The sequence below is a fragment of the Chionomys nivalis genome, chromosome 8 (assembly GCF_950005125.1).
Source record: "Chionomys nivalis chromosome 8, mChiNiv1.1, whole genome shotgun sequence".
In the NCBI taxonomy this organism is placed as follows: Eukaryota; Metazoa; Chordata; class Mammalia; order Rodentia; family Cricetidae; genus Chionomys; species Chionomys nivalis.
The window spans coordinates 69,033,592-69,053,686 of record NC_080093.1 but is presented as its reverse complement, the minus strand read 5'-3'; the positions used below and the strand labels follow the sequence as shown (position 1 = coordinate 69,053,686).

The 20,095-nt window shown below is 48.8% G+C and overlaps 1 protein-coding gene across 2 annotated transcripts; it reads left to right on the top strand.

Moving 5' to 3' along the window:
* Positions 1-1,366: 1,366 nt before the first annotated feature.
* On the top strand, positions 1,367-8,816 carry Stx4 (syntaxin 4). 2 transcript variants are annotated; one of them, XM_057779573.1, is made up of 11 exons: positions 1,386-1,812; positions 2,004-2,105; positions 2,185-2,284; positions 2,426-2,500; positions 3,362-3,432; positions 6,632-6,740; positions 6,814-6,890; positions 7,100-7,237; positions 8,204-8,314; positions 8,385-8,483; positions 8,567-8,702. In XM_057779573.1, the coding sequence occupies exons 1-10, from the start codon at positions 1,783-1,785 to the stop codon at positions 8,466-8,468; spliced, it is 897 nt and encodes a 298-aa protein (XP_057635556.1). In that variant the 5' UTR covers positions 1,386-1,782; the 3' UTR covers positions 8,469-8,483; positions 8,567-8,702. The 2 variants fall into 2 exon arrangements, with proteins under 2 accessions (XP_057635555.1, XP_057635556.1); XM_057779572.1 differs by lacking the exon at positions 8,385-8,483 and having other exon boundaries at positions 1,367-1,812; positions 8,567-8,816.
* The last annotated feature ends 11,279 nt before the right edge of the window (positions 8,817-20,095 follow it).

Below are 20,095 nucleotides of genomic sequence, written 5' to 3'. Positions count from 1 at the left end.
TTGCCAGTTTCCAGTCTTGACGAGCTCCCCATCTGTATTGTAGTACAGAGATGGAAGATCAAAGCCCAGAGACATAATATGACTCTCCAAAAGTCCATAGCAACTCCGGCTCAGAAATCTAGGCTTCTTGACCAGAACATACTAGAGGGGGACACACTGTTGCTTCTTTTTTTGTTTGTTTGTTTTTTGTTTTTTCGAGACAGGGTTTCTCTGTGGTTTTGGAGCCTGTCCTGGAACTAGCTCTTGTAGACCAGGCTGGCCTCGAACTCACAGAGATCCACCAGCCTCTGCCTCCCGAGTGCTGGGATTAAAGGCGTGCGCCACCACCGCCCGGCTTGTTGCTTCTTTTGTTGAACCTCCTCTCAGGAAATCTAATTCTTATTTTTGGCTGGGCTGACACCTGCTGAGGGACGTTGGGGGGCTTCTAGACAACGGAAGCCCCACAAGGGCATGGGGTTTTTAGTCTGTTGGTCCTTGACGTGTCACCGGCCCCTAAAACAATATTTGTTCCATAGTGTGCACCCAATAAATATGTCACGTGAACGTACATCCAGAGACAAAACTGGGAAAATGGCACAGTGAGCGAAGCCTAAAGCCACGGGCTTTAATTTCAGACACATGAAGGGCTCATACTCGGATCAAGTCTTCTGTGAGGGTCTGTTATATGCCAAGTGCCGAATCTGGTGCTGGGGAGTCCGTGAAAGAAGAACAAGTCATGCTCGATCTTCAGTTGTAAGGCAGGCAGGGCTGTGGAGGTAACAATCCATTTCTCTCGGTCCTAGCTGCTCTGATGGTGGTGAGCTCAGCGGGACTGCAGTGATCATGCAGGGCGTAGGCCGCCCACCTGTCAGAGGCTGTGCCAGGAGGACGCAGGGTGTGTGTGGGGGAGCTCCACCTTGGCAGAGGTCACTTCCCACCCCCAGATTCTCTGCCTACAAAACCCTACAATCTTCTGACGCGGTAGCCTCGGATCTCATTATTTTCTGACTCTCAAGGTCCCATGATACTGGCAGCCCCCAAATGTAAGTCTGCAGTTTGCCCACGCCCTAGAACCCAAGATGAAAACAAAAAGTGAATTCTACAAGGGTATCCTCGGTAGGTGGCGGAGAGTGGGAAGTGTACCCCTCCCCACCTCCAAGAAGCTTTAGGGGTACAGCTCAGGCACAGGAGTGTCGGGGACGTCGCGAGACTGAAGTCCGAGACGTCGCTGACAGCACCGGAACACGTGACTGGCTGTCGGGAGCGCAGCCCGCGGAGCTGGAGCTGATCTGTCACGTGATGAGGGGGCGCCATGGGGTGATGTGAGATACGAGGCTCTCAGACTGCGTGCAAATGACGCATTCCCAACCCTTTGGGCAACTAGATTTCAGTTCTAATATGAGATGTTCCGGTGAAGGGGGGGCGGTCTCTCGATCCAGGCAGCCTGGCTTCCGTTCGGCTGCGACTGTTTCCGACCTCCGCCTTTCCCTCTAGCGAGGAAGAGACAGGACCTCGTGCGCATGCTCGGAATCATCCGCCGAGGGGCGGGGCCGCAGCTGCGGGAGCAGGATGGGGGGAAGAGAAGGGAATTCCAACTTGTAGAACTTTGGGGGTCCTATGGTCGGGTTCCTCCCGGCGGCTGTGGATGGTGGAAGGGGCGGGGCCTTTGGAGGCTCGTGGGAGGTGTTGGGGTTCGCAGGGTGAGGAAGGGGTGTCAAGTGTGAGAGAGAGGTGCAGGACTTCCAAACTTAGAACCTTGAGGCCCTCGGGGCTCAGGTCCAGGGACGGGGCGCTCCGGCCGCCATGCGCGACAGGACCCATGAGCTGAGGCAGGTGAGAAACTGGGGCCGAGAGGGCGGTGCTGGAATGAGAGGCTGGGGCCGGGCGCGCCCGGACTGAGGACTCCTGGTTTGGGGTCCGGGAGGGGTGGCTGATGGCCAGGAAGGAAAATCCCGGAAGCCCATGGTTCCTGCGGGACGAGAACCGCAGCAGGCAAGCAGTGCCAATGACTCCGGCCCTGGCAGGGGGACAACAGCTCGGACGATGAAGATGAGGTTCGAGTCGCACTGGTGGTGCACCCAGGTACTGCCCGGCTGGGCAGCCCGGACGACGAGTTCTTCCAGAAGGTAAGGGTCCGGGGGACCGAGGAGTAGGGAGGATTACAGTACCACTTATGTCTTCAGTTCCCTTGGTGATCCTCCCTAGGTCCAGACAATTCGGCAAACTATGGCCAAACTGGAGAGTAAAGTCCGGGAGTTGGAGAAACAGCAGGTCACCATTCTGGCCACGCCCCTTCCCGAGGAGAGTAAGCGAAATCCGGGCTCACGCACGTCAGCCCGGTGGATTATGGGGGATGTAGTTCTATATTAGATGCTAGCCAGGGTGGGTTTGGTTGTGGTTTGTGGTAGAGGCTGTGGTTTGGAAGTGTTGACCTTCTCTCGTTTAGGCATGAAGCAGGGCCTCCAGAACCTGCGCGAGGAGATCAAACAGCTGGGGAGAGAGGTCCGGGCACAGCTAAAAGGTGAATGAATTTCAAAGGCCTTGACCAGGTCTTTCCCTGTGATTCAGCCCTGTTGCTGGGGCGTTGTTGCCTACACAATCAAGTGATATATCCAGGTCACACAGCAGGCCTGGATCTAAGATCTCTGCCCTTTGGCATCCAAGCCATGATAGTTTTCATTGCACGTGCTGGCCTCTCAGATTCCTTTATTATTATTTTAAATTTAAATTCAAAACTCCTTACTGTTTTAGTTCTTGGCCCAGTGTGCATTCTTTGAGCAGACAGGTGAGGGATTCCTTAGGAGACCTCTTCACACTTGTGGGAACCCACTGGTGTAATACAAAGAAAAACTTCTCTTAGAAGTTCAGAATTAGCTTCCTCCTCCCCCACCTCTCCCTTCTATGTAATCCAGGCAGGCCTTGAATTCACAGAGATCCATCTGTCTCTGCCTCTTGAGTGCTGAGACTAAATTAAAGGCCTGCCCCAACCATGCCCAGCTGACTGACTGATCTCACTTCCTTCTTTCTTCCTCCTCCTCCTAGTTCCTTCTTTTTTTCTTCCCTCCTCCTCTCTCTTCCTCTGCCATCATTATGTGTCACTACTAATATACATCCCTGCTCATAAGTCACTTTGTAATAAAAATTCTATGAAGACAAGAACCTCCTTATTATGTGTTGGATGTGGCCCTGTGTTCTGGTTCCCAAACAATTTTTTAAATTTTATTTAAATTTTTGTATTATATATTTTAAATCTTTTATTTTTTGGGGATACACAATATATAGATCATGCTAGCCCAGACAGAAATGAGCTGGCCTCCCAAACAAATTTTAGAAGTCTCAGGGCAAAACCTGCTTTCTAGCAATCCTTGTGTTTCTCCCACAGCCATAGAGCCCCCGAAGGAAGAAGCTGATGAGAATTATAACTCAGTCAACACAAGAATGAAAAAAACCCAGGTGGGTTTCGCTTTCCTAGAGCTAGGGCATTCCATCAGGTGTTTCTTAGGTTTCAGAGTGGTGACCACGTCGCACTTAGAGACCTTGTTTCTCGGATCTCTGTCTGTCCTGATAATCTTCTATATGAAGAAGCTTATGCTTAACAGAGAGAAAGAACTTTTTGTATATAGGTAGAGGATCCCGGTCTCAAATGCTCAGTCCATTATAACACCCTGCCTCCTCCTTCGAAGAGAATGTGCTGTGTCAGATGTGACGTAGACCTGGCTATGGGAGACACTCTTTCCCAAAACCGAAATGAGGAATTTGGACTGATTAGGGAACAAAGATATTTCTCGTGTAGGACTTGGTCTCTAATTGCTCTCTTCAAGGAAGAGACAGAAACAAAAACTGGCAAGCAGGGCTGGAGAGATAGCTTGGTGGTTAAGAGCACTGACTGCTCTTCCAGAGGATCTGGTTCAGTTCCTAGCACCCACATGGCAGCTAACAACCACCTGTAACTCCAGATCTAGGGGATCTGACACCTCACACAAATATACATGTAGGCAAAACACCCATGCTCATAAATTTAAAAAAGTAATAATAATTAAAAGAGCCAGGTGTGGTGGCAGAGGCAGGCAGATCTCTGTAAGTTTGAGGCTAGCCTGGTCTACAAAGGGTTGCACAGAGAAACCTTATCTTGGAAAACCAAAAAATAAATAAAAATGAGAAAAAATGACAAGCAAAGACATCCTTGACTCCATAGATAGAATTCGGGAGATGAAGAGGGGCTGGCAAAATGGATCAGTGAGTAAAGGTGTCTGCTTCTAAGCCGTACAACCTGATTCAGTCACTGATCCACATGGTAGAAGAGGAACTGACTCCTGCAGGTTGTCCTCTGACTTCTACATACATGCCATGGCACACATGCCCTCCTCTGTGCACACACACTAAAGGACTATATTAACGAATAATGTAGGGACTGTACCACTTTTGCAGGGGAACTGAGTTCAGCTGTTGCTGGTCCCTGACACAGCACCCAAGTCAGGTAGCTCCCAACCATCTGTCAGCTCTAGGGCAAGGCCTCTGACCTCTTCAGACGCCGGCACTACCCACAGATGAATGCACATAATTAAAAATATGAAAATATATATTTTAGAAAACACTTTTAAAAGGAAGGAGTTGTGGGGCAGCGGTGAAGTGGACGTCATATCAGGCAGCGTCTTAGTGAGGAGATTTGACGCGACCTGACGGCCCCTCTTCGCAGAGCGGTTGGGATTTGTGGAGGTCAAGACTGGAGTAGGAGGGAGGTTTGGGCGTCTTGAAAGGACACAGAAGTGGGAGTTCAGAAGTGCTTATGAAGGAATCAGGAGAGGAGCAGGACCCACAAGAGGGCACCTATGGTGGTTATTGGTGTGAGAGGGTCCTGTTGCCCACGGTAGTAGCATGGTCCCCTTGAGTTGGTGAGTGTACCTGCCTTCGAAACAGCGGCAGTGGCATTCAGTCAGCCTTCAACAATGCACGCCGAGTGACTGTGTGCCAGACTTTTAAACTAAAAATTCTACCCTCGAGACATTTACATTCTAGTGGGGCAAAACAATCACTAGATCAGTATTTTATTTTTTACTATTTGAGTCAAGGTCTCACTAAATAGATCTCACTGGACTGGAACTCACTATGTTGATAAGGCTGAGCTCAGACCTGGAGGTCTCCTTGATTCTGCCTTCCCAGTGCTGGAATTAAAGGTGTAGCCACCTCACCTGGCTTAAATTATTTTATAATCTAATAAGTACTAGGGGTTAAAACAGCAGAAAAGGAGGGAAAGTGCTGGCAGGGAAGGAGTGTCATTTAAATGAGGGGAAGAGTAGATCTGAGTGGTGGACTTTGTACTTAGCCTGGGAGGCCCTGGTTTCACTAGCCGATATACAGAAGGTATCTGTTTCTTCTGTGAATGTGTGCGAATACATATGCCCACCACGGTGCCCATGTTGAGGTCAGCTTTCCCCTTGCTGTGGTGGGGTCTGTCTGTGTCTGCTGCTGCGCTAGGAGTCTCTTGCCTCTGCCTCCCGTCTCATTTTAGACATGCTGGGATCGCAGCAGCATGCATGCCACCACATCTGGCTCCTTACCTAGGTTCTGGGATCCTTGACGATGGGTTGTCATGCTTGCACAACCAGCATTTTTACAGTCTCAGCCATCTCCCCAGTCCCACCCACCTCCAAATAAATTAAAAAAATAACTGAGGGCTGGAGGTGTCAGTCAGTTCTTAGAGTGCTTGCCCAGCATGCACAGGGCCCTAGGTTAGATTCCCACCACTACATAACGCAGCTCCCTGTTGGCGCACACCTGTGATGAGAGGAGGCCAGCCTGGGCTACATGGGACCCTGTCTCAAACCAAATAAATAGTAATAACAATAAATAAGATCAAAATTAAGAACTCAAAAAGAGCTAGGCGGTGGTGGCTCACGTCTTTAATCCCAGCACTCCTGAGGCAGAGGCAGGCAGATCTTTGTGAGTTTGAGGCCAGCCTGGTCTACAAGAGCTAGTTCCAGGACAGGGTCCAAAGCTACAGAGAAACCCTGTCTCAAAAAAAAGAATCAAAAAGAAGTGAATCCAGACAAGTAATCATAGCACTTCGAAGGTAGAGACAGGATCAAGGAGTTCAAGGTCACCCTCAGTGAGCTTAAGACCATCCTGAGCTCTGTATGGCTAGGTCTCAAAACCAACTAACCAACAAAAAATAAGTAAGGCGGGGCCCAAGAGATGTCCCAGCAGTTGAAAGTGCCAGCTGTCCTTCCAGAGGACCTTGATTCTCAGCACCCACGTGGTGGCTCACAGTCTCTGTAACTCCAGTCTCAGGGGTCTGACATGCAGGCAAAATACCCATACACATAAAATAATAATAATACAAATTTAAAAAATAAAATAAAGGATTAAAGACTTAAAGGTGCTTTAGGGATGAACATTCTAGGCAGAAGGAACAGTGTGCAGAGGCTGATGTGAGCATGTTTTGTTGAGGAAGAAGCTACTGGGGAGGAAGGAGAGAGAGGGAAGTAGTGAGGAGGTGTGGGAGGAAGCAAAGTCATGGGCATAATGGGGGCCCTGACAAGACCTTTGGCTTTTGTTCAAGAAGTGAGGGAGCCTGCCAAGGTCCTGAGGTGGTTGTGGCCTCGGCACCTCCAGGCAGTTCCTGCTGATGCCCAGCCAGACTTTCTGTTCTTAGCACGGGGTCCTGTCGCAGCAGTTTGTCGAGCTCATCAACAAGTGCAACTCAATGCAGTCGGAGTACCGCGAGAAGAACGTGGAGCGCATCCGCAGGCAGCTGAGGATCAGTGAGTCGGGGCACCCTGCCCAGCGGACTTGGGAGCGCAGCTTTCAGCTCTAAACTGGCCTTTCCTGTTACAGCCAATGCTGGGATGGTGTCTGACGAGGAGCTGGAGCAGATGCTGGACAGCGGGCAGAGTGAAGTGTTCGTGTCCAATGTGAGTGACCACAGCCAGCACCCCTCTGGGGCCTTCCGTCTTTGAGTCCTGGTTTCTTTGTGTGGAGGGCAGACCAAGGCCCAGACAGGAATGGCCTGGAAATGCTGGGGTCATAGCTTAGAGGGCAGTTCCAGAAGCTCAGCAGAAGCTTTGGACCAGCTGCTGTAACATCCCTGTAACATCTTCACCAATTCCTGTCTGCCCTCCAGATACTGAAGGACACACAGGTGACACGCCAGGCCCTGAATGAGATCTCGGCACGACACAGTGAGATCCAGCAGCTGGAGCGCAGCATCCGGGAGCTCCATGAGATCTTCACTTTTCTAGCGACCGAGGTGGAGATGCAGGTGGGTACCCAAGGAAGCCCTGTGCTGCCTGAAGCCCTCACTGTGACCTGGAGTTAAGTTCCACCCTAAGACACTTACCTGGGCTTTTATGTTCTTCCAATATGGAGCATGCTCCCACGTGCCCCCCCCATCCTTAGCCGAACTCTCCCCACCTCCACAGTCACCTCAGTGTCACTCCTTGATCCATAGGGTCCCACCTGTGCCTCCAGCCTGCATGTCACCTGGGCATGGCCTTGATCATGCCTTCTCTTGCTGTGACAGACCCCCCCTTAGTGCTGTTAGAGCTGTGGAGAGCTGTTCCTACAGGGCCAGCCTCTCAGTCTCTAGAAGGTTCGAATGGTACCCATAGGCCTGGCTGTAGGGGTCCAGGTGAGCTTCCAGCCTTGTCCCGACCTGAGCTGAACTCCACGGTGCTGCAGCCAGTCTCTTCTGCAGCTGGCAGTCATGGAACAGGGCTGTGATCCAGTGGGAATACCAGGAGGAGGCAGGGAGAGGGATGGAGACAGGCCTGGAGTGGGTGAATTCAGACAGAAGTTTACTGTCTATGAGAAAGGTGCTACCATACGAGGCACCGACTGCAGGCCTCCACTACCCATGGAGGGTATATGGGACACACGAGCAGAGAGAAGGGACAACATGACAGTACTGGGGCCTTGAAGCCATGCTTACTCTGAACGTTTCTCAGCTGTTGTCCTGAGTATCTTTGTTTGTTAGTTTTTTTCTGCCAAGAATGTCTCGACTAGCCAGACAGTGGTGGCGTGACAGAGGCAGGAATTTCTCTGTGAGTTCAAGGCCAGCCTGCTTTACAGATCAAGTTCCAGGACAGCCAGAGATACACAGATAAATCCTGTCTTGAAAAACAACAACGACTATCTTGATCATCTTAGGCTAGGCTGGGCAGAATAACTGTTCCCTGTGTCCATGCCTGGTTATCCGTCCTATCTGAACCATCCCTTTCCTGAGCAGGGAGAGATGATCAACCGGATTGAGAAGAACATCCTGAGCTCAGCAGACTATGTGGAGCGTGGGCAAGAGCATGTCAAGGTGGCCCTAGAGAACCAGAAGAAGGCGAGGAAGGTAAGCCTCGTCTCTTGCCCCAGCCGTGGGCTCTCCAGAGTGACTTTCCATGACCCTCCCTCTCTCACAGAAAAAAGTCATGATTGCCATCTGTGTTTCTGTCACTGTGCTCATCTTGGCGGTCATCATTGGCATCACCATAACCATTGGATAATACCACATGTTCTTGGTGAGATATGGTGGACACGCCCCATCCCCGGCACTGGCCTTCCTGCCTCCTGTCAGACCCATTTCTCTCTCCTTCCCTTGCAGGCACTGGGAGAAGCAGAGACCCAGCGTCTGTGGAGGCAGGGCAGGCCTCCAGCCGAACCCACTCTCACGCTGGCCCTGTGCAGAGGGCATATGGCTCTTGTGGGGCTGGCAGCTGCTCATTCCTGGAGTCCTCCCCTTCGCGCCACAAGGCCTGGGAGAGAGTTTGCAATGTCCTGCTTGTCTGGGACACATGGTTTTGTAAAAAATTAAAAAGAAGAAAGAAAGAAAAAAAAAAAACCTTGGCACACTCGTGCCTGTGTGTTCCTGAAAAGGCTGGCCAAGTATCCATTCTCCCTTCTCCCTGGCCGTTACTGCTGCCAGCCCCAGTCTAGACAGACTCAGACCAGACTTCCGTAGAAGTGCAACCACAGCAGGCTGCTCTCAGGGGGTTGTGGAGGGCCAAGGAGAGCTCACACTCACTGGGATCCACATCCCTGAAACTATCAGCTGCCTAGCCCAATGCTGGGCCACGGGTGGGCGAGGTGTGTGTATGAGAGGTACCAGTGGCATGCCTGAGGCCAAGAGGAAGAGGCTTCTGAGAAACACGTGACCAGACAGGAAGAGTAGTTCTCAGCGGGGCATTCAAGTGAAACGTTAAACGTGCTAGGGACAGGTCGTAAGAAGTTGCCAGGGAGAGAAGCCAGCGGGACAGGTCCTGTGACCTGAGATAGGCACTGCCTTTTATATATTAGAGGAGTGTTTAGAGACCCATCCCCCACAGCGGCCGCTGCCTGGCTTATGGGTACTGTCCAGTGGACGTAGGCAAAGGAGCCTGGAACCTGGATTTTACAAGACACATGAGCTGCCTGCAGGTCCTGATTCTGTGTCAAGGCCAGCCTAGACCACATAGCACATGCCAGGCCATCCAGGGCTGCTTAGAAGGACTGTGTCTCAGGAATAAAAAAGAAATGAGTGTATAACCTGGTATGGTGACTTTAATCCCAGAATTCAGGAGGCTGAGGTGGGTGGATCTCTGAGTTTGAGCCCAGCCTGTTCTATATAGAAAGCTCCAAGACTACATAGAGAAACCCTGTCTGCCCCCCCCCCAATTGTGTGTGTGTGTGTGTGTGTGTGTGTGTACAGGCATGTATGCAGAGGTCAGAGGTTAACTTTTAAGGTTAGCTTCTCGTCCTTTGTGGGTTCCAAGGTCAGACTCAGGTTGCCAGATTTGTGTGGCAAGTGTTCTTACCTGCTGAACCATCTCGCTGGTCCCTGATTCCGAATTCTCTAGAGCTTCTCCTCCAGGTGCCTATTTTCCAGAGAAGGATGTAGCTTTTCATGAGGACACATGCATGGTTCAGGAGGAAGCTGCTCCTGGCCCAGGCTTGGTTAGATTCTGTGGTCCTCGGCTTTGATCTCCAGGGCTTTCCAGTCGCCCTGTCCCATCCTGCTTTCCCAAGACCCCACTGCTCAGCCAGCACTCCCTCTAATTGTGCCGAGCCTGGCAGAACCAGAGGAGACAGCCTAGTATACTTCCTGACCATCTGGGAAGGGACAGAGTGGGAGACTGGCCAAGTGGCCCCTGCCCATCGTCATTTGGCTGGTGACCAGCCAACAGCTGGAGTATTGGTTCTAGATTGCACGCTTCTTGCTGTCTGTATATGGGTCTTGCTTTGATCTCAACTGGAAAACAATGGGTCAGAGGGCCTAGGTTTCCATAGGGAGCATCAGGATTGCTTGGTGTCCAGGGAGCAGCCTCTCCCCTCAGCATAAAGTGGCTCATTTTAGGAAATTTATATGTGCTGGGCATCACACGGACTCCCTGAAAGTAGTAGAATCACTGAGTGTAAGAGACAGGCGCATGCCTTTAATCCCAGTACTTGGGAGGCAGAAGCAGACGGATCTTTGTGAGTTCGAGGCCAGCCTGGTCTGTAGGCTCACTCCTGACCCGTTTGCTGTCTTTGTCCAAGTTCTTATCATCAGATCCTCAGAGCTCACATGAAGCATACATGGTGTGCACATGTGCCATCCCAGTGGGGAGATGGGAGTTGGAGACAGGAGTCCCCAAGAGCCTGAAAGCCAGCTAGCCTGGTAAACAAGAGACAAGGTGGAAGGTGATTGTCCTCTGACCTCTGCCTGCACCCACACAGATATGAACATGCGCACACATATACATACACCATAACACAAACTATTAACTCGTCTTTGCGACAAAGCCATATCAAGTGTACAGTCCATGCCTTTTGTTTGCTTTGATTTTTTTGTTTGTTTGTTTTTTCAAGACAGGGTTTCTCTGTGCAGCCTTGGCTGTCCTGGGACTCCCTCTGTAGACCAAGTTGGCCTCCAACTCAGAGTTTCTGGTCTCTGCCTCCTGAGTGCTGGAATTAAAGGTATGCACCGCCACTGCCTGGCCAGTTCACGCCTTTTGTAAAAAAGCCTTCATAGTCATTCCCAAAAAATTTGTTCAGTTAGTCAAGGTGATTCGAGGAAAAGAAAGATGAACAGCTAAGTCGGCTCTCCCAAGATGTCAGTAGACATAGGCTACCTACAGCCACATCTAGAGAGGAAGCATTTTTATAAGGGGTTATAAGTGTCGCTCTTGTCCCAGGGAACTGACGAGAATCTAATAGGTTCTACCATTGACCAGGACCTGGGGCGCACACCTTTAATCCCAGCACTTGGGAGGCAGAGGCAGATGGATCTCTTGAGTTCAAGGCCAGCCTGGTCTACAGAAGGAAGTTCCAGAACAAGCAGAGCTACACAGAGAAACTGTGTCTCGAAAAGACAAAATGAAACATTTTCTGGGTATGTGTCATGCTTGAAATCTCAGCACTCGGGAATCTGAGGCAGAGGATGGCTATGAGTTCACAGGACTTCCGGACTAACTCTTAGAAGTCTAAGTTTAGGGGCTTAGTGGTTAAGAGCATTGGCTGCTCTTCCAGAGGTCCTAAATTCAATTTCCAACAACCACATGGTGGCTCACAACTGTCTATAATGAGATCTGGTGCCCTCTTCTGGCATGCAGGCATACATGCAGGCAGAACACTTCATACATCATAAATAAATAAATCTTTAAAAAAAAGTAAGTCAAAGTTGGCATGAAGTTGTCCAATGAAGTCAAAAGATCCAGGGTGGGGTTTTTGTTTGTTTTGGTTTTTAAGTGCTGTCCCTTCCCTAGGATACTGCCCTCATCTAGTGACTCAAGATGGCCCTCTGCCACTTCCACAGCCACACCCTTGGATCAGTTTGCCCTTCCCCTAAATTGCAGTACAAGTTTTATAGGTGATTTTTGCTCTAATGTTTTTAGAATATAAATCACATCACCAGAACCAGGTACAAATGTCACTGAGAAAGAATATTTGTATTGTCCAGTAAGTTTTAATACTGCTGGGCAGTATTAAAGTAGTAAAGGTGGCGCACACCTTTAATCTCAGTATTCAGGAGGCAGAGGCAGGCAGATCTCTGCGTTCAAGGCCAGCCTGGCCTACAGAGTGAGCTCCAGGACAGCCAGGGCTACACAGAGAAACCCTGTGTCAAAAAAAGAAAAGAAAAGAAGAAAAGAAAAAAGTTCTATTACTCTGATTTTGATTTGGCTTTTTGAAACAGGTTTTCTCTCTTTGTTGCCCAGGGTTGCTTTGAAGTCTTGGCAATCCTTATATTTCAGCCTCTCAATAGGCCTGGGATTAGGGTTGTAATTGTTTTGAGACTGGATCTATACCAGGCGAGCCTTGATCTCCCAATGCTCCTATATTAGCCTCCCAAGTGCTGAGATTTCCAGAAAGTATTACCATGCCCAGCTTTGGTGCTTGGTTTTTTGGTTCTATTGCTCTGAACTGAGGGGAGAATTAATGTTTACAAACCAGTGGGCATCGCATTACAGTCAGCACAAATATTAGCCTCTCCAGGTTATACTCATTTCTGTGCGTGTGCGCATGATCCCCTGAAACGAGTCACTGAGTCACCATGTGGGTGCTAGGGTCCAAACCTGGGTCTCCTGCAATGTTCTTAACCGCGAGCCATCTTTCTAGCCTTACTCGCCACGTAGCCCAGGTTGACCTCACACTTATGTCGGTTCTCCTGCCTTAGCCTCCTTGGTGCTGGGATTGCAAACCTGCACTTTCTATTACTCACTATCAAATTCTCACACTTAGAGGCTTCCAGCCCACATTTCTTATTTCACAATTCTGCGGGTGAGAAGTCCAAAGCTTGTCACTCAGCAAAGGCAGAGTGCGCAGAACTGCTTCCTGCTGGTGGCTCAGGGCAGAATCTGTTCCTCTTTCGGGTCTAATTGTTGCCTGCAACCCTTGGCTGGGGACCCATCTTCCACTAGAAAGCACATCTGTCTGTCATCACCCCACTTTCTCACAGTAACTTCTGCGTCCTCTTATAAATGCCATTGTGGGGCCGCTGTGGTGGCGCACGCCTTTAATCCCAGCACTCGGGATGCAGAGGCAGCGAATCTCTGTAGCTAGCCTGGTCTACAGAACAAATTCCAGGACAGCCAGGGCTACACAGGGAAATCTTGTCTCAAAAAAAAATAAATAAACAAAAATAAATGCCTTTGAGATTGCATAGGAGCCACTCAGACGATCGAGCCCCACCTCCAGCCATCTTGACTTGCACAGGTCCACAGATGCTAATTGTGCTGCGGGCCAGACGCTCAGCTGAGTCCGGAAATTCTCACATCTCCCAAGGCTTTTGCCATATAAATGAATGCTACCAGATTCCAGCGAGTAGGGTATGAACGTAAGTGTGTGTGTGTGTGTGTGTGTGCGTGCATGCAAGTGTACACATGCACATATACCAGTGCCATGCTTCCTATTCCACATTTAACTCAATTTAGCAATTCATTCATGAAATTTTTATTGAGCAAGATTTATGTTCCAGACGTTATTGTAGGTGCCTGGGGAAGAGGACTAGAAATAAAGGCGGGGTCTCTGTTGTTATACACGGTGTCGTTAGTGGAGAAGTCAGCTGGAGAGATTGTTAGGACATTCTAAATCTGTAACAGGCATGGGAAAGAGGATAGCAGAAAGCTCTTACCTTTGGAGGGAAGGGAAGCTAAGGCAAAGGGTGGAGAGTTTCCTTCCAGCCTGGGCTACGTATCCAGACTATCTCCAAAGAAAAGGCTTGAGTCGGGATGGACCTTTTAAGTCCAAGCAAGTGGGAGGCAGAGGCAGGCAGATCTGTCTGAGCCTGAGGCCAGCCTGGTCTACAGTGCAGGTTCCAGGCTAGCCAGGGTTACATAGTGAGACTTTGTCTTTAAAAAAAAAAAAGTGTTGGGCGGTGGTGGCGCATGCCTTTAATCCCAGCACTCGGGAGGCAGAGGCAGGCGGATCTCTCTGTGAGTTTGAGGCCAGCCTGGTCTACAAGAGCTAGTTCCAGGACAGGAACCAAAAGCTACGGAGAAACCCTGTCTCAAAAAAAAAAAAAAAAAAAAAAAAAAAGAAAGAAAGAAGTAAATAAACAAGAAATACAGTAAAAGTGTCAGGATGCTGGAGCAGCTGCCCTAGCGGCTCTCGCAGGAGCCATTTTAGGAAAGATGACTAATGCCCGTTGGCCCTGAGCCCCAGAGGGCAGGACAAAGCCTTGAAGGATTATTTCCACTCTGAAAACCTAAGAGAGTTTTCCAAGGTGGAGTTTTGTGTTTTGAGACACGACCTTAATTTGTAACTCCAGCTGACCTGGAACTCACTATATAGACCAGGTTGGTCTCGAACTCAGAGAGATCTGTTTGCCTCTGCCTCTCATGTGCTGGGATTAAAGTCAAATGCCACCACACCTAGACCCTAGGTGGGTTTAAAACTATTTTAAAGAAGCTGGGCGGTGGTGGCACACGCCTTTAATCCCAGCACTTGGGAGGCAGAGGCAGGCGGATCTCTGTGAGTTCGAGACCAGCCTGGTCTACAAGAGCTAGTTCCAGGACAGGCTCCAAAACCACAGAGAAACCCTGTCTCAAAAAACCAAAAAAAAAAAAAAAATATTTTAAAGGGTCGTATATTTTAATTTTATGTGTATGTGTGTTAAACCCAAGGAGGCCAGAGGCATTGGATTCCCTGGATCTGGAGTTACAGGCAGTTGTAAACTACTTGATAGGGGTTCTGGGGCCAAATCCAGATCCTCCGCAAAAGCAGTGATTACTCTTACATACTGCGTCATCTCTCCCGCCGTTCAAATGAATTTGTACATTGCTTCCAATGGGTAGCTTCCTTTCCCCTTCCACCTTCCAGGTACCTGCCGTCCTTGGGCTGTGCTTGTCCCACCCCATTGTCGGTGGGGAGCAGTGCTAGGAACGAACCCAGGTCGCCATGCATGCCGGGTGAACACTGTAGGGCTGAGTCGCACAGGTCCACGGCTGAGAAACCACACTGCAGGGCGGGCTCTATCCACAGAAACCGCACTGCGGGGTGGACCGTACCCACAGAAACCGCACTGAGGGGTGGGCTCTACCCTCAGAAATTGCACTGCGGGGTGGACCGTACCCACAGAAACCGCACTCTGGGGCAGACTGTATCCACAGACACCGCACTGCTGGGCAGACTGTATCCACAGAAACTGCACTGCGGGGTGGGCTCTACCCACAGAAACCGCACTACGGGGTGGACTCTACCCACAGTGGGACCTCCTTCTGATTTTGATGATTGATAAAAACTTGGGGCTTTAGAATAGGAGACTTTTTTGGACTTTGACAGGGTTAGAATTTTGGGAAATGTCTTTTTGCATGTGGGACAGACTTGGATCTTTGAAGGCCAGGTGATGTGCTAGGTAAAGCAACAGCTTTCTGAATAGTCCATGTCCTGATGTCTATGAATATATTCCTTTACATGGCGAAAGGTTTGTGCGTTTGTTTTGTTTCCGTTCTGGGGATTGAACTCGGGGCCTTGTAAATGCCAGGAGATGACCCTCTACCACTGAGCTCCACACCCCGCGACTGAATGTACGGTTGACAGATCCATGACTAGGTCTCCCCAGGGAGGTGTTCCAGGCTGGTGCTCCACCTGCGGTCCTCCTGCCTCTGTGTCCTAAGGAACTGTAGTTACTGCAGATGTCATCACTGTGCTGGCCGAAGGGACTGCGCAGATAGAACGAGAGTTACTGGCTGAGTTGAAGATTAAAACTGGATTATGCAGATGAGCCCAATGTGATCACACAAATAACAGAGAAATCTCTCCATCCAGCCGCGGAAGACTAAGGCAGAATGAAGAGTCAGAAGCTGGGGATGGGCACGCAGAATTGTACTCCCAGTACTCAGCAGGCTGGAGCAGAAGGATTTCGAGTTTCAAATGAGCTTGGGCTCTGTAGCAGGACCCTGTCTAACAAAACAAAATAAACAAACCCAAATAAGGGCAAGGAAGATGGTTCAGTTGATAGTATTTGCTGCAGAAGCATGAGGACCTGGATTTGAATAGCACCCATGGGAGAGATGGGCATATGGAGAGATGGGCATATGGAGAGATGGGCATATGGAGAGATGGGCATATGGCCTGGGAAGACCAAGGACGACACAGGGCTTGCGGGCCAGCCAGGCTTCCAAATTCATTAATTCCACGTTCAGTGAGAGTATGTCTTAAAAAAGTTGGTAGCTCTGCTAGGGGTGGTGGCACAGGCCTTTAAGCAGAAAGCAGAAGCAGGCAAATCTCTGTGAGTTTGGGGCTATCCCGGTCTACATAGTAAGCTCCTGGCCAGTCGGTTATATAGTGAGACCCTGTCTCAAAAAAAAAAAAACAAAAACAAAACAAACAAACAAAAACATACAAACAAAAGAGGCAATAAAATAGTAAGGCAGAGAAATGATTGAGGAAAACCCCTGATGTTGACTCTGGATCCCACACGTGTGCTCACATATGCTGACTCTAGCTCCCACACACGTGTGCACACATAGGCACATGCACCTGGTGGCTGAAGTCTGCTTGACGGGACTAGGTAGGAGACAGAGACAGAAGAGAGACCAAGGCGAAGGCTGACTCGGGGCAGGAAGGCTTCTGCTGGGCTGCATCAGCAGTCCAGAACTGACTGGTCTCCACTGCTCCTCAGCGCAGTCCAGAATGCCGCTGCTCCCTCTGCTTCAGCCTCTGCCCTAGCCTGAAGTGCTCTCCTCCCGCGAGGAAGCCATCTTCTTTCTGTGCTGGCCCTGAGACTCCTGCCTCCATCTTCCAGATGCCGAGGTCACAAGTGTGCACACACCTACCCTTCTTCCCTCTTTCCCCTCCTCTTTTCTTCCCCCTTTCCCTTCCTCCCTCTTGCTTTTCCTGCCACCCCTTTCTTTCCTGGGGACTGAGCCCAGGGTGAGCCTGTTCTTCACAGAGGATAATAACCACAGTCCACAGATGGAAAGCTGACGCCAGCTTTTGTCTTAGCGCCAGGGCCTATGAATCTGCATTCACCAGTTACACAAGAGCTGGCAGGAAACTGAGAGTTAAGGGAATTGAGAGAAGAAGATGCGTGAGGGACAGAGATCAAGACTTCTAGACACTACTGTAGGCGTGATGACCCATGCTTTCAATCCAGCACTCAGGAACAGAGGCATTTGAGGCCAGCCTGGTCTACACAATGAGTTTCCAGCACAGCCAGGGCTACACAGAGAGATCCTGTACCAAATAAATAAATAAATAAATAAATAAATAAAAAACAAAAAGACTTATTGACAGTACTCTGAAAATAAAACTGGACAGAGACATCCCAGGGAAATGACACACCCACATTCTTATAAAGGGCGTGGAGGTGTAGCTCAGCTGGTGGTAGGGTACTTGTGTAGCAAACACTCGGCGCTGGGCTGGATCCTAGCACTACACAAAGTGGATATAGTTAGGCACACCTGTACTCACAGGGCTCAGGAAAAGCGAGGAGGGGATCAGAAGCTGAAAGTCATCCTTGGCTGCATAGTAAGTTTGAGGCCTACCTGGGTCACACAAGATCGTGTCTCGAGGAAAAAAAATCCTGGGCTAGAGAGATGGCTCAGCAGTTAACAACACTGACTGCTCTTGTAGAGGACCTGGGCTCAGTTCCCAGCACCCACATGGTGGGCTCACAACCTCTGTAACTCCAGATCCTGGGTATCCAATGCCCTCTTCTGACCTCTGCAGCAGCAAGCACACATCTGGTGCACACACACATACACAGGCAAACCACTCAAGCATTAAAATGAATAAGTCTTTTTTTGTGACAGGGTTTCTCTGTGTAATAGTCCTGACTGTCCTGGAACTCACTCCGTAGACCAAGCTGGCCTCAAACTCGCAGAGATCCACCTGCCTGCTTTTGCCTTACCCAGCTTTTTTATATTTATTTATTTTATTTATTTATTTTTAGGGTTTCTCTATATAGCCCTGACTGTCCTGGGACTCATTTTGTAGATCAGGCTGGCCTTGAACTAAAATCAATAAATCTTAAAAAAACAAAGCCAAAAAACCCTTAGGGAATACAGACACAGAAGTCTCCAATAAAATATTAGTAAAGCAAATCCAACCCAACATCATGTGAAAAAGTATATGACATGGCCAAGTAGTATTTATCCCAGGAATACGAGTTTGGTTTACTATCCAGAAGTCAAATACAGATTATTAGTAGATTAAAGAACAAAAGCCATAGAATAAACACAACAGACACAGAAGATACATTTGATAAAATGTAACTCGCTTTCATATAGGAAACAGCACATTAGAGACTTGAGGTGCGGATGCAGAGCGTGTGTTTTAGCATGAGCTTGAGATGCAGATATAGAGCGCGTGTTTTAGCATGAACAAAGGCCTGATTTGATCCCAAGCACCAAATAAACCAAGCATGGTGGTCACCAGCCGGCAATTCCAGCACTCAGGAGGCTCAGAAGTTCAAGGTCATTCTTGGCTGTGTACTGGATTCCAAGCCACACTAGACCCCATGAAACCTCTTTTTAATAAAAGGCTCAGCACAATAGGAGTGAAAGGTAACGTCCTCGTTATATCAGAAGACTGTACTGATCCAAAAGCGAAACAGATGAAACGACCCACTTAAGCCCGTCTCTAAGTCTAGCACCTGAGAAGCGGAGGATAAGAAGGTCCCAGGCTAGCCATGGCTACATAGGGAGTTTGAGGCCAGTGGAGACTGTATGAGACCCTGTTCCAAAACGAAACTAAATGTCGTGAAGGAAAAAACAATTCATTTGTAATGGCAACAAAAAGAATAATTTGATATAAATTTAACAACAGAAGTGTAAGATTTATAGATAAAATGAAAAATACTGTTGAAAGAAAGATCTAGGGTGGGACTAGAGAGGAGGCCTGGAGATTAAGAGCACCGGCTGCTCCTCCAGAGGTCCTGGACGAGATTCCCAGGTAACGTAACAACTCACACCTGTCTGTAACTCCAGTTCCAGGGAATCCAACACCTCCTCGGGCATTGCATGCACAATGTGCACAAACAAAACACACCCCAGCAAAACACCCATGCATACAATAAAAATAAATCTTTGAGGTCAGGTGGCAGTGGTGCACGCCTTTAATCCCTCCACTTGGGAGGCAGAGGCAGGTGGACCTCTGAGTTCAAAGCCAGCCTGTTCTGCAGAGTTAGTTCCAGGACAGCCAGGGCTACACAGAGAAACCTGTCTTGAAAAACATCCCCCCCAAAAAAAGAAAAAAAAAAAAACCTTTAAAAATTAAAATAAATATCTAATTAAATTTAAAACTTCCCACACTGTGAGATCAGAAAACATAATATTGTTAAGATGGTAAGGGCTGGCGAGATGGCTCAGCGGTTAAGAGCATTGCCTGCTCTTCCAAAGGTCCTGAGTTCAATTCCCAGCAACCACATGGTGGCTCACAACCATCTGTAGTGAGATCTGGTGCCCTCTTCTGGCCTGCAGGCATATATGCAGACAGAATATTGTATACTTAATAAATAAATATTAAAAAAAAAAGATGGTAATATGCCACAAATGATCAACTGATTCACTACAACTACCAAAGCCTAAACTAGCTTTTTGAATTTCTTGACAACAAAATCTGACAATCTGATCCAAAAGTCCAAATGGACGTAAGTGTGATAACATACGTCTATAATTTCCAGCACTCAGGAGGCTGAGGTAGAAGGGGAACGGAGGGTTCGAAGCCAGCAAGGGCTACATAGTGAATTTGGGAACCACCATGCAGCTCTCAAACACAGTCCTCAAAAAACTACACAGTAGGGGGCTGGAGAGATGGCTCAGAGGTTAAGAGCACTGGCTGCTCTTCCAGAGGTCCTGAGTTCAATTCCCAGCAACCACATGGTTGCTTATAACCATCTGTACTGAGATCTGGCGCCCTCCTCTGGTGTGCGGGCATACATCGAGGCAGAATGTTGTATGCATAATAAATAAATAAATCTTTAAAAAAAAAAAAACTACACAGTAAAATAAAAAATGGAACTGTAAGACCAGAAAAAAAAAAAAAACTCTGAAGTAAAATAAGTTGGGAGAAAAAAAAAGTAACCAAGTTGGAAGTCTCCTAGGCCCTGATTTGAAGTTCCTATAAAATTGTACTAGTCAGGGGGCTAGAGAATGACTCAGTGGCTAGGAGCACTTATTGCAGAGATCTAGGGTTCAGTTTCCAGCATCCACATGGTCATTTGCAACCATCCGTA

Coding starts and splice junctions, on each gene's coding strand:
- Stx4 (XM_057779572.1), top strand. CDS start 1,783: ATGCGCGACAGGACCCATGAGCTGAGGCAG. Junction 3,433..6,631: donor CAAGAATGAAAAAAACCCAG/GTGGGTTTCGCT, acceptor TTCTGTTCTTAG/CACGGGGTCCTGTCGCAGCA. Junction 6,891..7,099: donor GTGAAGTGTTCGTGTCCAAT/GTGAGTGACCAC, acceptor TCTGCCCTCCAG/ATACTGAAGGACACACAGGT.